The 15,941-nt window shown below is 47.6% G+C and overlaps 1 protein-coding gene across 1 annotated transcript; it reads left to right on the plus strand.

The window, feature by feature from the left end:
* Positions 1-269: 269 nt before the first annotated feature.
* On the plus strand, positions 270-15,538 carry LOC100461079 (cytochrome P450 4F8). The gene is made up of 13 exons (XM_002828836.4): positions 270-332; positions 661-859; positions 2,828-2,972; positions 4,299-4,352; positions 4,443-4,570; positions 7,090-7,211; positions 7,976-8,246; positions 8,582-8,648; positions 8,847-8,976; positions 13,207-13,340; positions 13,436-13,500; positions 13,666-13,748; positions 14,098-15,538. The coding sequence occupies exons 2-13, from the start codon at positions 662-664 to the stop codon at positions 14,261-14,263; spliced, it is 1,563 nt and encodes a 520-aa protein (XP_002828882.3). The 5' UTR covers positions 270-332; position 661; the 3' UTR covers positions 14,264-15,538.
* The last annotated feature ends 403 nt before the right edge of the window (positions 15,539-15,941 follow it).

Here is a 15,941-nt window from a genome sequence, read left to right on the forward strand (position 1 = left end):
AAAGGCAGGGTGGCTGCAAATTTTGGGGCTCAGATCAACATTGGCTGCCCTCCAACTTACCCTCTGCCTTACATGAGAGGTGCCAAGGACTGAGTGGCCATGCTAGGTCACCATGAATTGGTTCTTCTACAGTTATGGTCCCCACCAGTCCCTGGGTTTTGGTTGGCTGCCCTGGCACAAAGGAGGCATCCAGGCTGTGAGGATTGGCTGGTACAGCCCAGCCCAGCCCAGCCCAGCCTCCTGCAGTGTTTCCTAGATCTGGGGCCAGGAGCAAAAACCTCCTAGCAAAGGAGGAGAGGAGGTTGTGCGGGACAAGCTTCTCCTGACAGAAGGTGCCAGGCTGGGGGTGGCAGGGCTGGATAGGGAGGGGCACTGCCCAAGACAGGGGTGGCTCCAAGGAGCTGGCCCTGGTGATGGGTGCTTGCAGGTAACCAGAGGTCAAGTTGGCTGGTGGTTCTAGATGAGGCTGTCTGGTCTCTAGTCTCCTTGATCTCCAATTTTGTGTCACTTCTCCTCTCCCCTCCCCCTTGGCCTCTTCCCCTGAGATTCCCTGAATCTCCCTCCATGCTCTTAACCATGTTTACCCATCATTGGTCCTGGAGCTCCCCAGCCCCTTTCCTAGGCCTCAGGACCTCACCCTCCATCCCGTCTGCCCTGCAGGATGTCGCTGCTGAGCCTGTCCTGGCCGGGCCTCGGGCCGGTGGCAACATCCCCGTGGCTGCTCCTGCTGCTGGTCGGGGCCTCTTGGCTCCTGGCCCACATCCTGGCCTGGACCTACGCCTTCTATGACAACTGCCGCCGCCTCCGGTGTTTCCCGCAGCCCCCGAAACAGAACTGGTTCTTGGGTCACCTGGGCCTGGTGAGTGGCAGGAGGGTGGATCTAGTGTCTCAGGGTGGAAGGGTGGAAATGGGGCTCAGGCTGAGGGGGTGGGCTGGGGTCTGGGACGGCAGAGAAACTCGCTCATTCCTCTGCTCACTGGCTCATTCCTCTTCCCACTCACTCATTCCTCTCCTCGCTCACTCATTCGTCTCCTCACTCACTCATTCCTCTCCTCACTCACTCATTCCTCTCCTCCCTCACTCATTCCTCTCCTCCCTCACTCATTCCTCTCTTCACTTTCTCATTCCTCTGCCCACTCACTCATTCCTCTGCTTTACCATGCCAAGCCTTTCTCATCTCCTTGTCTAGGGGAAGTCACCCCTAGCCTGTTTTGAATTCTTTTCCTGACTGTTTTCAGTACACTAGTGAACCTCTGATGGGTTCCTGTGGGAGAGTAGGGGTTATACAGCAGGTATTCACCATTATTTCCACATTATCCACTGCTGTACTGGAGGCCTCTTGAGCTCACTGTCTAGAACCCCCTTTCTGCCTGGCCCATTTGCTTGTGTCCGCCCATCTCTGGGCTGCAGTTTTCCCATAGGAAGTAGCTATATGTCCTCTACCATCACATCGTGACATAGCTGGGCCAGAAGAGAGATGTGTGCCATCTCCACCCTCCCCCTTGCAGGGGCATCTTCTTTATCCCCACTAAGCTGTCCCAATCGGTTGTGTTGCCCAACCTGGAGAAAAATTGGCCAGTGACTTCCTCTTTAAAGTTATCTTTGACCCTTCAGACCCTGCCCTTTCACTTAGACCTGCTGTCCCCTTTGGGCGATTTGGCATCAATCTGTTCATTGGCAAATGGCAGGATTGATGGGTGTGTCCACAGGTGCAGGGTGAGGGAGCACAGGACGGACTAGCTCTGAGCTTGATGTGCAGAAGGTGCTCCCTGGTGAGAGCCGCTGTTCTTCCTGACAGACAGTTAGAGTCACCTCTTCTCCCCTGGGGGCTGCAGAGAAAGGAAGTTCCACAGTGTGCAGACCCTTCTCCATGGGAGGACCTGGAGCCCCTGAGGCCCAGCCAGGACATAAAAGGATGTGGGGACCAGCCCTGGGGATATGTCCTGAGGTCACATTGCTGCCCACACACCACCCTTGTGGAGCCCACCCCACATGACTGTCTGTGGGCTGGAGCCACTCCCAGGATGAGAAAATCCATCCTCTTTATTCAAAGTGGGCTTCTCCGTGAACAGACAGTGTGTCTTCCCCCTGTTCCCTGGGATGTAGCCTTGGAACTTAGATACTGCCTCCAAGAGAAGGGAGCAGGAGGGAGTGGAGATTACCCCTATGTGTGCAGAATCTGGACATGCTGTTCATTGCAGAGGCTGTACCACCTCTAAAGCCTGCAGTGGGACCTGCTGTGGCTCCTCCTGGGAAATGTATTTATTTCTCCAGAGTAATAGAATTAATATGATATCAATATCTACATCTATCTATCTATCTATCTATCTATCTATCTATCTATCTATCCGTCCGTCTATCTATGATCTATCTAATCTATGGAGAGACAGAAGAGGGCATTTATTATAGGAATTGACTCACGTTTATGGAGGCTGAGAAGTCCCACTCTATGCCTTCTGCAAGCTGGAGAATCAGGGACACTGGTGGTGCAATTCCGTCTGGGTCCAAAGCCCTGGGAACCTGGAGTTCTAATGTCCAAAGGCAGGAGAAGATGGATGTCTCAGCTGCAGAGGAGAAAACAAATTCACCCTTCCTCCACTTTTACATTCTACCTGGACCCTCAACAGATTGGGTGATGCCCACCCAGACTGGGAAAGGGAAATCCTCCTTCCTCAGTTTTCCTTCAAATGCTAATCTCTCCTGAAACACTCTCACAGACATACCCAGAAATAATGTTTGACTGGATATCTGGGCATCCCTTAACCCAGTCAAGTGGACACCTAAAATTAACCATCACAGGAGGTGATGGCCCTTGCCTTGCTTGCAGGTCGCCCCCACAGAGGAGGGCTTGAGGGCCCTGACCCAGCTGGTGGCCACCTACCCCCAGGGCTTTGTGAGGTGGTTGGGCCCCATCTTTCCCATCATCAACTTGTGCCACCCCGACATCGTCCGATCTGTCATCGATACCTCAGGTACTCCTGCAGAGCTTGTGGTAGTGGGCACAGGAGAACATTGGAGGGCTTCTAGATCTCATCCCCAAAGCTTCTGTGCAGCTCTTGTAGTACTCAGCCCCTTCCTTCCTGCTTCTCTCTCAGCCACCTTCCTCTTTCCTTCCTGTAGTCACCAACCCCAACCTCAGTGTCTCTTCTCTCTGCTGCCATCTTCCCCACCTCCGTGTTGTTCTGGGAACCACTGGGGCCCCGAGAAGCCTTAACCCAAGGCCCTGTCCTGGAGGAATCCCCAAACTTGAAGAGATGGATCGGTACAGAGACATCCCCAACTTCATGGGGTTAGGAATGGGTCAGGAGGAGATAGGCTGTGACAGATCAGAGGAGAACAAGGTTTCTACTGGGGCAGGCTGGAAGGCTTCCTGGAGGAGGAGTAGCAGGAGCTGGGTCTGGAACGATGAATGATAATTTTTTTTTTAAGCAGGGGCAGGGTGATGCAGTGGGCATTGTTAGTGTTCAAGGCTCCGGGCCAGGCCTGGCATTGGCCTTGTCCTTCCGCAGGCCCAGAGCAATGAGAAGGAGTTGTGGTTGGTGGAAGATCTGGGCTGCTATTTCCATGACATTCACCTCTTGTGGGTCGATTCCTTCTAACCCCATCCTGTGGCACTTCCACCATATGCTCATTGTCCTCTTGCTCCAGGCCCCAGGAATCTCCAATAGGAGACCCCACCCCAGCCTGGAGCCCTACCCTTGCCCTCTGCCCTTCCCATCTTGGGACAGGCCAGGGAGAGCAGCAGAAGGGGTATCACCCCACAGAGACCATGGCTCAGGCCCCAAAATGCTGAGTGACTCTGGGCAGGTCCACGGCTCTCTCTGGGTGCTGAGGTGTCTTTCCATTGTGAGTGGTAGAAACTCAACCCCATGCAGTCTAAGCCATTAAAAAGAACCTATTGACTGGAAAGTCCAGGGAGGATGGCCTTCAGGCACAACTGCATCCAGGTCTCACCTAATATCATCAGAATTCTGTCTTTTATTCTGTAAATGTGTTTTGTAGAGTGTTGACTTATGCCTGGGTGTTGCAGAACATGTTGGACTGTGTAGGAGCCACGTCAAGGCATGCTGGGTGTGCTGTACCATGTTAGGGTGTATCATTGCTCTATAGTGTTGTTGCAGCCTAGTCCGGCCCCCTTTATGCCCCCACCCTCCTTTCTTCCTCTGCTCATGGCCTCCTTCCTGCTATGCTGGGCTTGGAGAAAAGAAGTCCAAACCTCTGGCTGGGAGCCACCCTCCATACCCAAAGTCCCTCCTCTATTCCTCTCCATGGACCCTGATGGTCCTCATTCATGTCAGATGCCATTACAGACAAGGACATAGTCTTCTACAAGTCCCTGAAGCCCTGGCTGGGTAAGTAACTGTAGGTGGACGGGATGGGGACCAAATTTGTGGCCAGGGGAAGGTTCTGCCCTTGCCCACAGCCTTTGGCTGCCCTACTAGGGGATGGGCTCTTGACAAGTGTTGGTGACAAGTGGAGACACCACCGTCGCATGCTGACGCCTGCCTTCCATTTCAACATCCTGAAGCCCTATATAAAGATTTTCAGCAAGAGTGCGAACATCATGCATGTGAGTGCCTTGAACTCAGGGTCCCAGCTGCAGCCTTGGGGTGGAGGGATCACATACAATTGGGTCTGGAATGTTGGCTCTCCTGGGTGGGTTTGGGGCCATTGCTCTTCCTCTTTGTGCCTTGATTTCCCCATGAGGCTAATAATCCTCACTAAAATGTGGTAGGAGCATGTGATGGACTCATGTCTCTGACACTTAGTAGGTGGTCAAAAGGAGTCAATTTCCACATTTTTCTCACAGAAGCCCTGTAAACTCAAGAAAGAAATGATGACACTTGCATAGTAGTCATTGCTGAGTACAGATCACTTCAAAACTAATTGGTTTAGAGCAATAAGCGTTTATATTTGCTAACAAATCTGTGGGACTGTTGGTGAGCCCTTCTCCATGTGGATAGGATCCCTCATGGTATAAGAGCAGCTGTGGGTCAGGTAGGCAGCTTTGCTTGTGCCAGCTCAGTTCTCTCACATGTTTGGAGCTTTGCTGGCTTCTGGCTGATTTAGGATGGCCTCAGCTGGGACACCTGGACTTTTCTCCATGTGATTCTCTGTCTCTAGACGACACCCCAGGATTGCTCACATGGCAGAGACAGGATTCCAAGGCAGTGAGAGGAGGATGCAATGCTTCTTACTAGTTATTATTATTTATTTTATTTTTGAGACGAAGTCTTGCTTTGTCTCCCAGGCTAGAGTGCAGTGGTGCGATCTTGGCTCTCTGCAACCCCCTCCTCAAGCAATTCTCCTGCCTCAGCCTCGCCGGTAGATGGAATTACAGGCACCCATCACCATGCTCAGCTAATTTTTTTGTATCTTTAGTAGAGACAGGGTTTCACCATGTTGGGCAGGCTGGTCTTGAACTCCTGACCTCAAGTGATCCGCCCTCCTCGGCCTCACAAAGTGCTGGAATTACAGGCATGGGCTGCTGCACCCAGCCAACTTCTCACTAGTTATGGCCTTATCATTTTCACCATATTCTATTGGCCAAAAAAAGTAAAATGTCCACCATGAATCAATGTGGGGCAAAATAAGCTCCATCTCTTAATGGAAGTTGCTAAAAAATCACATTGCAAAAGATGTGGATGCAAGGAGAAGAGAAGAAATGGAGCCAAGCATTTTGTAAAACGACTAGGATTTTTTTTTCTCCTGTGAGCTAATAAATTAGTTTGTTACTTTTGCATGGATTCTGCCAGAAGACACGAGACTTCTGGGTCAAAGACAAAAGTTTATTACTCATGTCTCAGCAAGTGGCATGTGCGTCTTGTTGGTTTGGAGCCTTTCTCTAAGCCACCCAAATTCCCTGGGGTGATAAGGTGGGCTTCTATAGATGCCTGCCATGTAGTATATTTGCATGATTGCGGGGAGCATTAGGCTTAGGGAATCAGCTTTTAGAGCAAGCAGAATAAGCCTAACGTGTGTCCCAGAGGAGCCATTACCTTATACCCCAAGGCTGTTCTCTGCAAACACAATGCTGAGAAATAGCCCAGATGTACCCTAAAGCCTAAAGTATAATAATAAATAAATAAATTAATTAATTAATTAAAAAAAAAAAGAACCTCAGGGTTGACCAGGTGTGGTGGCTCATGCCTGTAATCCCAGCACATTGGGATCACTTGAGGTCAGGAGTTCGAGACCAGCCTGGCCAACATGGCAAAACCCTGTCTCTACTAAAAATACAAAAATTAGCAGGGCGTGGTGGTGCGTGCCTGTAACCCCAGCTACTCAGGAGACTGAGACAGGAGAATTGCTTGAACCCGGCAGGCAGAGGTTGCAGTGAGCCAAGATCGTGCCACTGCACTCCAGCCTGGGCAACAGAATGAGACTCCATCTCAAAAACAAACAAACAAAACAAACGAACAACAACAACAACAACAACAAAACTTCAGAGTTTTGCATTCTTGGCATGCTCCGAAAAAAATGTTCAGGGGGATCACAGGGACTTTTTGTCATCAATTTATAACAATGAAGATGAATCAAGATAATATTTATTGAGAACTCATCATATGACAGAAATGATGTAATATGCCTATTCCATGGTATATGTGGTCTCATTTAATTTACACAGCCCTGTGAGGTAGAGGATATTTTCCACCATCTCCCCCATGCCATGACAAATGGTGAAACTGAGGGCCAGAGAGGTTAGGGAGATTTCCCAAGTTCACCCAGCTTGTCAATCAGTCTAAGAGTTGGGGAAAAGGGGTTCTAGGCTGGCTCCCTGGCATCAAAGCAGGTCATCTTGATTGCTATTGAGGATTTGACAGGTGAGACCTAGAGGAGGGCTGTGAGTTGACCAAGGGTACACACAGCTTAGGAATCATGGCTGGGGCTTGAACCCAGCCATGGGATCTTCATCTCCTAATAGTAACAGCTTCCACTCTCACCCAAGACTAGTCTCCCTGGGGATGAGCGTCTGGGACAGAAAACCAGGAGCCTGCCTCTGGGGGAGTCCATCCTGGTGGCTGGGGTTGCAGGGGGACTCAGAGGAGCCCAAGGCCTGGCCCCAGCCCTGTTCCCTTCTCTGGCCAGGCCAAGTGGCAACGCCTGGCCATGGAGGGCAGCACCCGTCTGGACATGTTTGAGCACATCAACCTTATGACCCTGGACAGTCTGCAGAAATGCATCTTCAGCTTTGACAGCAATTGTCAGGAGTGAGTTCTTGCCCAGGGCGTGGGAACATGGGATGGAGTAGGGGGGTGGGTGTGGGGAGAGCAAAGCCCAGGGAGACAGGAAGAGCCTTCCTGGAGAGGTGATGAGAACTAGGCATTGAAGGACAAAGAAGGAGAGAAGGAGAGAGAGAGAGAGAGCGAGAGAAAGAGAAGGTTCCTCCAAACAAGTGGAACTGTTTGGATCAAGGCAAGGAGGCTAAGATGAGCAGAGCATGTGCAACAGGCAGTTGGGAGACACTTGGAAATGAAGGTGGAGGGGTTGGCAGTAACTAGATCTTAAGGATCTTGAAAAGTCAGACAAAGGGAGATGCATTTTATCCAAGGTTCCTAGGGAGCCATGGAGGTGTTTGAGCAGATGAGAGTTATGGTCAGTACTGAGCTTGGACACTGGACTCTATGGGACTCTGTGGAAGATTGACTGTCATGTAGACACAGCATGCAAGGATGCCAGGGAGAGGAGGTCTGAGTTTGGTGGAGAAAATGGGGCAGATTTGGGAGAAACTGAGTAATAATAGGCAAGAGCAGATGTTTTATAAGAGAGAGAGAGGAGATGCCCATGATGGCCAAGCTGTGCCCTGGGGACCTGGAGCAGGAGGCAGCTCACAGAGAGTGGGAGGCAGAGAGTGAAGTTGCTTGCAGGGCACCCCTTTCTGCATGGAACGTGGTCCTGGGATTCTGGCTGGAAGGTGCTCCCAGGCTTTCATGTGGGTAAGGAGCTGCTTCCTCTCTCTGGACTGGCCCTGCAGGAAGCCCAGTGAATATATTACTGCGATCATGGAGCTCAGTGCCCTTGTAGTGAAACGGAATAACCAGTTCTTCCGGTACAACGACTTCCTGTACTTCCTCACTCCCTGTGGACGGCGCTTCCGCAGGGCCTGCCGACTGGTGCAGGACTTCACAGATGCCGTCATCCAGGAGCGGCGCCGCACCCTCACTAGCCAGGGCGTTGATGACTTCCTCCAAGCCAAAACTAAGTCCAAGACTTTGGACTTCATTGATGTGCTCCTGCTGAGCAAGGTGGGCTTCTCTGGGATCTGAATTCAAGAGGTAAAATGGAGCTTCAGGTCACATGTCAGACTGAAGGACTGGACTTGATACAGAGGGCACTAAGGAGCCATGGAAGGTGCTTGAGGAAGGGAGGGACAAGTCAGATAAATTTTAGAGGTGATTGCATAGAAAGCTGCATAGAAAGCTGCCTGGGAAGAACAAACAGGAGGCCAGAAGGAAGCCTGTGGGGGTAGATCTGGAGGTGACAAGGGAGGGATCCTTCTGGGATAATGAGTCTTCAGAGACTGTTTCAGTTTAGATTCCAGTGACCCCAGAACTAGTGTGATTGGGGTTCTTGTCTCCAGGATAAAAATGGGAAAGAGTTGTCAGATGAGGACATAAGAGCAGAAGCTGACACTTTCATGTTTGGAGGTGAGTGTCCCAGTCTGGGGCTACAGTGGGGACAGGGGTCTCTCCACTCTAGGGAAGTGGAGAGCCGGCCCTGAATCACTTCATTCTGCCCAACCTCCCCCTCCCCTCAACCTTCCTGAGAGCCTCAATGTATGGGCACTGTCCACCCTCTGGGTGCTGAAGCAGCCCAGAGAGTCAAGCCTGCCTGGCTGACCCTAGGCCATGACACCACGGCCAGTGGCCTCTCCTGGGTCTTGTACAACCTCGCGAGGCACACAGAATACCAAGAACGCTGCCGGCAGGAGGTGCAAGAGCTTCTGAAGGACCGTGAGCCTAAAGAGATTGAATGGTGAGTGCAGGTGCTTGTGGCTCTGCCTTTCTGCCTTTCTGAGTCCTTCTCGTTGGTTCTTCTCCCCAGGTGGGGGAAAAGGGGAGGATCTTTTTGATGATTCTGCCATTGTTGCCTAGTGGGAATAGGTGTAGAGCCCAGAAACAGGGCTCTACTACTCTACCTAATGGGGGCTAGCAAGGGTGACATTGCATGCTTTGGGGATAGAATGGTCTGGGAGTCCACATTTATTTCCCCACTAACTTGCTATGCAAGCTTAGTAAAATCAATTCCCTTTTCTGAACAACTTTTCTCCTTTGCAAATTGGGGGTGTGGGGAATTGCTGTCCCACAGGGCTGCTTGGAGAATTAATGGCAAAAACCGCCATGACTTTTGGACCAATCTAATATTATGATTTATCAAAACATTCTCTTATCAATGTGTGTCTTTATACTTTCCAGCCTTTTGGTATAAAAGACATGATGTGTTGAATATCGGTGTACAATGATCATTGCTGACATATCATCTTTGTAGAACAGATTTCTAGAAGTGCAATTGCTGAGCCAAAGACCATTTGAGTTTTACAGTTCAATAGCTCTTGGGAAATCTACTCCTACACACAGATTTTGAGAATGCCAAATTTCCTCATAACCTCCCCGGAAGTGCCTATTATGAGACTAAAACATTTGCCAATCTGATAGCTGCAATATAACATTTTGTTATTTTAATGAACATAACTTTAAATATGGGTAAAGTTGAGCACTGTTTTCATCTGCTGATGAGCCATCCATATCTCTTTTTCTGTGAAGTCAGTTTTTGCATAATTTGTTTTTTCTACTTTGGGTCGTACTAGTTTTCTTATTTACTTATAAAAACTCTTTACATATTAAGAAAATTATTTCTTTTTTCTGTAATGCAAAATGTTTCCTCACATTGTCTTGGACTTTATTTTTATTTTTGGTTCATTTATTTGTCACCAAATTTATTAACTTTTTCTTTTATAATTCCTGTTTGTGTTTCTTAAAAAATTATTTCAAAAACCCTTTTATACTCTAATAGTAAAATGAAAAACTCTTGTTTGACTTATTTTAATAGGCTTATATATTTTTAAAAGTTTATTTAATATTTTATCAATATTTTTCACATTTAGAAATTTTTCCCTTTGAAATCTATGTTGGAATCTATTTTTTCTCCAAATGTCTAATTGTCCCAACCAAGTTTAATGAATATTTTGTCCTTGTGTCATGATTCTAAATAACAACAAATTCACAAGAAACTATGTATATATATATATATACATATATATATACACACACATACTATATATAGTGTATACACTATATATATATATGTATTTTAAGGCAACAAATAAAACCTTATATATATATGCCTATCTATCTTAGGCATATATGTATATATATGGTTTTATTTGTTGCCTTCATTTTGTTCCATTTATTATGTAGTCCTACATGAGCAGCATGAAGTCTACTTTTAAAAACACTTTAATATTTGGTAGAGTTTGTTCTGTCTCATTACTTTGTGTTTACAGTATTTTTTTCCCTCGAGTTCCTATTTTTTTCCATTTGAACTCTGTGATCAGGTTAGCTAATTTGACAAATACTTTTGAAAATGTTAATTAATAAATTTTTTGGACCTTAGGTGCTAATGTTTGAGTTAATGATGCTCCTCAGTTCTGGCAAATTCTCATCATTTTTCTATACAATACGTATTTCTTCCCACTTATCTCAAATCTCTACTTCCAGCTCTCCATCAATATGATTACAAAATGATGGATACTTTTATTTGTAAAACTTGTTGTTGGGGTGGATACATTTTAAAATTCTATATATGTTTTTATTTCACAGATGTTGTGCTGGTTCTTACCTTTTCAGAAATATAGCACTATGATTTGTGCTACATTTGCAGCACCGTGGTTGCATGCTATGATTTGTGCTATATAAATGTAGCACTACAATTTGCAGCACCGTGGTTCTAAGTACATTTATTCTCTCGCTTTTAGCTACGATCTAGTCCTTTTCTCTTCAGTTCTGTAGTGGATACCTGGACTGCTTCTATCTCTCCAGTGCAATGACCATCTTTGTGCATATCTCTTTATCTGCATGTCTGATAATTTCTCTGGGATCTACAGTTGGGAACCAGCTTGCTGGGCTGTAAAACACACATCTTTCCTTGGCCATGTCCTGGAGGTTGCCTTCCATATTGGCAGCTTCTGTGCACCCCACTATCAGTGCATGTGACCCCTCTACCCACATCTCAGCCAACCCTTGGCAACACCTACCTTTGGCCAGTCTAGCCTCGAATAGATGTGAAGTGGTACCTCGTTGTCAGCTAGCTTCCATTTCTATGATAGCCAGTGACTTTGAGCATCTCCTCTTACATTTCTCATGTTTGAGCATCCATGAATTCTTAGATCAAATCCTTTGTCTACTTTTCACTTGGGTCACCTATTCATTCTCTTGTAGATTTGCAGGAATTCCTGACATATTCAAGATATTGTTCTGGATATCTATCTATCTATCTATCTATCTATCTATCTATCTATCTATCATCTATCTATCTATCATCTATCTATCTTAGGCATCTTCTCTGAATCTCTTATCTCTCATTGGAATGTTAATTGGGTCCACTGTATCTTTTATTGCACAGAAATCCTTAATTTGCATGCATATTTATCCTTTATATTTTACCTTGTTTAAGCTTTTGGGGTTTTAAGAATTCCTACTCCTAAGTCACAAAAATTTCTCCTATGTTATCATCTTTTAACATTATAATTTTACCTTTCCCATAAAGGAAAAGACTCCACCTTGTATATGCAGTAGACAAGAACCTGTTTCTCTGTGTTCCCACATTTCCAGTGGTCTGAACAACTTCCACCACACTATCCATTCTCCAGGGGCATGTGGACCTTCCTTTAGCAGATGTTAAGTTTCCCCCTATTCACAGGCCTGATTCTGAGCTCTCTACTCTGTTCTATCTATCTGTTTTTCTGTTCTTGCAGCAGTCCCACAGTTTTTTAAAAATTATTTTGTTTTTATTAGCATGCATTTGTAATATTTCCTAATATCTGGAAGCTTGGGTTCCCCTTCTTCAATCTTTTATTTAAAAATTGACCTAGCTTGGACAGGGCTTGGTGGCTTATGCCTGTAATCCCAGCACTTTGGGAGGCTGAGGCAGGCAGATCACTTGAGGTCAGGAGTTTGAGACCAGCCTGGCCAACATGGTGAAACCTCATCTGTACTAAAAATACAAAAATTAGTTGGGTGTGGTGGTGCACACCTGTAATCCCAGCTACTTGGGAGGCTGAGGCATAAGAATCGCTTGAATCCAGGAAGCGGAGGTTGCAGTGAGCTGAGATCAGGCCACTGCACTCCAGCCTGGGTGACAGAGTGAGAATCCATCTCAAAAAAAAAAAAAAAAATTGACCTAGCTCTTGATGAACTTTAAAATTCTTTCAATTAGAATAAGATTTCAAAGTTCCAAAAAGAATCCAGTTAGATTTTTATTAATTGCATGAAGTATATTGATTAGTTTAGAAATAATTGACACCTTTACAACATATGGTCATCCCACCCTACAGTGTGGAGTGGAGATTATTTATTTAAATAACTTTATAAGACCTTTGTAGAGATTTTTTTTCCTGCTTTTGTTACCTCTTTATATAATTTTAAATACTTTTACACACAAACAAATGAACACTTTTGTTTTTGAGATGGAGTCGTTCTGCCTCCCAAACTGGAGTGCAGTGGCGTGATCTTGGCTCACTGCAACCTCTGCCTCTCATGTTCGAGGGATTCTCCTGCCTCAGCCTCCTGAGTGGCTGGGACTACAGGTCCCCACCACCATGCGTGGCTAATTTTTGTATTTTTAGTAGAGATGGGATTTCACCATGTTGGTCAGGCTAGTGCTGAACTCCTGACCTCAAGTGATCCTCCTGCCTCAGGCTTCCAAAGTGCTGGGATTACAGGAGTGAGCCACTGCGCCCCGCCGGAATGAGCACTTTTAAGAGACACCCTCTGAATATTGTTTTGCTCAGAAATAACCTCTAAAAACACCAGGTCAACTTTTCTTCTAGTAGTTTTGTGACTTTGGTTTTCTAATGCTTACATCTTTGTTGCTTCTGAAATTAATTTTGTTATAGGACTGAGGGTCAGAGGGAGGTGGTGAGAGGGTCTCCAGGGGAAGCAGCAGGGCCGTGTTTGCTCACTGGATAATTGTTGGGTGTTTCCTTAGGGACGACCTGGCCCAGTTGCCCTTCCTGACCATGTGCTTGAAGGAGAGCCTGCGGTTGCATCCCCCAGTCCCTATGTTCACCCGCGGCTGCACCCAGGACGTGGTGCTCCCAGACAGCCGGGTCATCCCCAAAGGTGCCCTCCATGGCAGGGGAGGAGGGTCCTGGGCAGGGTGGTGGTCCCAGCAGGTAGCTCGGACCTTGTCCTTACTGTCCTCTCCTGCACAACAGGGAATATCTGTAGCATCAACATCTTCGCAATCCATCACAACCCCTCAGTCTGGCCAGACCCTGAGGTGCTGCCCCTCCCTGCTTCTCCATCCCCCGGGCCTGGTTGGGGGAGGGGTCTTGTCCCAGAAAACCAGATATTCCCTCTCTACTCCACCCACATCTGTCTTATGTGGGGGTGGCTGGGTGTCCTGAGAGGTCCCATCAGCAGCCTTAACTTGCCTCCACCCCAGGTCTATGACCCCTTCCGCTTCGACCCAGAAAACGCCCAGAAGAGGTCACCTATGGCTTTTATTCCTTTCTCGGCGGGGCCCAGGTGAGGCCAGGGGGTGTCTGAGGTGGGCATGGGCTGAGGGTGGCACAGATGGCTGCCTTGTCAGATGCCTGACTTGTAGGACCACGTGTTTCTGTGATAGGGGTTTTAAAGAAGATCCTAGGAAAAAGGGTGTGCGCAGAGCCTCCTGCCCCGTCTGGTTTCAGTTGGAGCTGGGGTCCGGGCTAGGCTCTGGGAATATGCAAGCCCACATAGGGGTTCCAGACACAGCTTACCCCCTGTCTGCCCAAGGTGATCTGGGTGGGGTTGGGGGTTCCTGGCCTGGTTCCTGGGGCAGTGGGGCCGGGATCTGGGTCCTGGTTGCAGTCAGACCCTCCACCCTGGCCCCCAGGAACTGCATCGGGCAGAAGTTCGCGATGGCAGAAATGAAGGTGGTCCTGGCACTCACGCTGCTGCGCTTCTGCATCCTGCCCGACCACAGGGAGCCACGCAGGACGCCGGAGATTGTTTTGCGTGCGGAGGACGGACTTTGGCTGCGAGTAGAGCCCCTGGGCTGAGTCCTGTAGTGACCCACCCACCTACCTTTGCATCACCTACCTTTGCACCAACTACCTTTTCAGATTCCCGGGAATAAATCTGTGCTGGCCCCTGTGCCTGAGTCCCGCGGAGAGCCAGTAGGGGACCCTGGAGGACTGCAGGGATCTAGGGCCTGGCTGGGAAGAGGCGGGGAGGTGTCTCTGTGCCCAAGATACAGACTGCCTCTCTGGGTGAGCACAGGACCTCCGTGCTGAGGGCGGGATCTCCCAGAGCCTAAGTAAAGAATTTTTCCCCCCAAAAATGATTGTGTATTCTGATATAAATTTTTGCCAATTTAGAATCCCTGTTTTTTAGCTAGGTGCATAGCAGCCTGAAATACAGATCACATTTGAAAGCCTTTCTTGAAGCTCAATTGGTTAAGTGACTGTGGCTGTCCCATGTGGAGAAGCCAAAGATTATGTGGTAATTCTGGTAACCTTTCTTAAGAGAAAGCTGCTACAGTCTGTCTGCTCAGTCCACCCCTCTTCCTTCCTGCTGCTTGCAAGATTTTTTTTTTTTTTTGAGACAGGGTCTCACTCGTCGCCCAGGCCAGAGTGCAGTGGCTCACTGCAACCTCCACCTCCTGGGTTCAAGTGATTCTCCTGACTCAGTCGCCCGAGTAGATAGGATAACAGGCGCCTACCACCACGCCCGGCCAATTGTATTTTTAGTGCAGATGGGGTTTTGCTATGTTGGCCAGGCTGGTCTCAAACTCCTGGCCTCAACTGATCAGCCCACCTCAGCCTCCCAAAGTGCCGGAATTGCAGGTGTGAGAATAAAAATTCTTGAGTTTCAATTTTTATTTTAGAATCAGGGGCTAACGTGCAAATTTATTACAAAGTATATTGCATCATGCTGAGGTTTGGAGTATGAATGACTCCATCACCCATGTAGTGAGCATAGTATCTAATAGGCAGTTTTTCAGCTTTTCTCCCTCCCTGCTTCCCCTGTCTAGTAGTCCCCAGGATCTGTTGTTCCCATCTTTATTACCATGTACATCCAGTGCATAGCTCCCACTTATAAGTGAGAACATGCAATATTTTGTTTTCTGTTCCTGCATTAGTTTGCTTAGGATAATGGCCCCCAGCTACATCTATGTTGCTGCAAAGGACATGATTTTGTACTTTTTAATGACTGCATGGTATTTCATGGTGTATTTCTACACATTTTCTTTATCCACTCCACCATTGATGGGCGCCTGTGTTGATTCAGCATCTTCGCTATTGTGATTAGAGCTGCGATAAACATGTGGATGCACATGTCTTTTTGGCAGAATGATTTATTTTCCTTTGGGTGTATACCCAGTCGTGGGATTGCTAGGTCAAATGGTAGTTCAACTCTCAGTTCTTGAGAAATATCCTAACTGCTCTCCACACTCCATTAGTTTAGTGGCTGAACTAATTTATATTTCCACCAACAGTGTATAAATGTTCCTTTTTCTCCACAGCCTTGGCAACATCTGCTATTTTTTGACTTTTTAACAAATTGCTTGCAAGATTGATGTGGCATCTGGAGCTCCATCTTGGCCCATGAGGACAGGGACTGCTATTTAGGGCAGATGGGGCAGATGGCTAGAAGCAGTCAGGGTCTATGACCCTAGATCCATGCTGTGACCTGAATGTTTATGGAGCCCCCAAATCCATACATTGAAGACTAGTC

This window comes from Pongo abelii, chromosome 20, assembly GCF_028885655.2.
Source record: "Pongo abelii isolate AG06213 chromosome 20, NHGRI_mPonAbe1-v2.0_pri, whole genome shotgun sequence".
NCBI classification, from domain to species: domain Eukaryota; kingdom Metazoa; phylum Chordata; class Mammalia; order Primates; family Hominidae; genus Pongo; species Pongo abelii.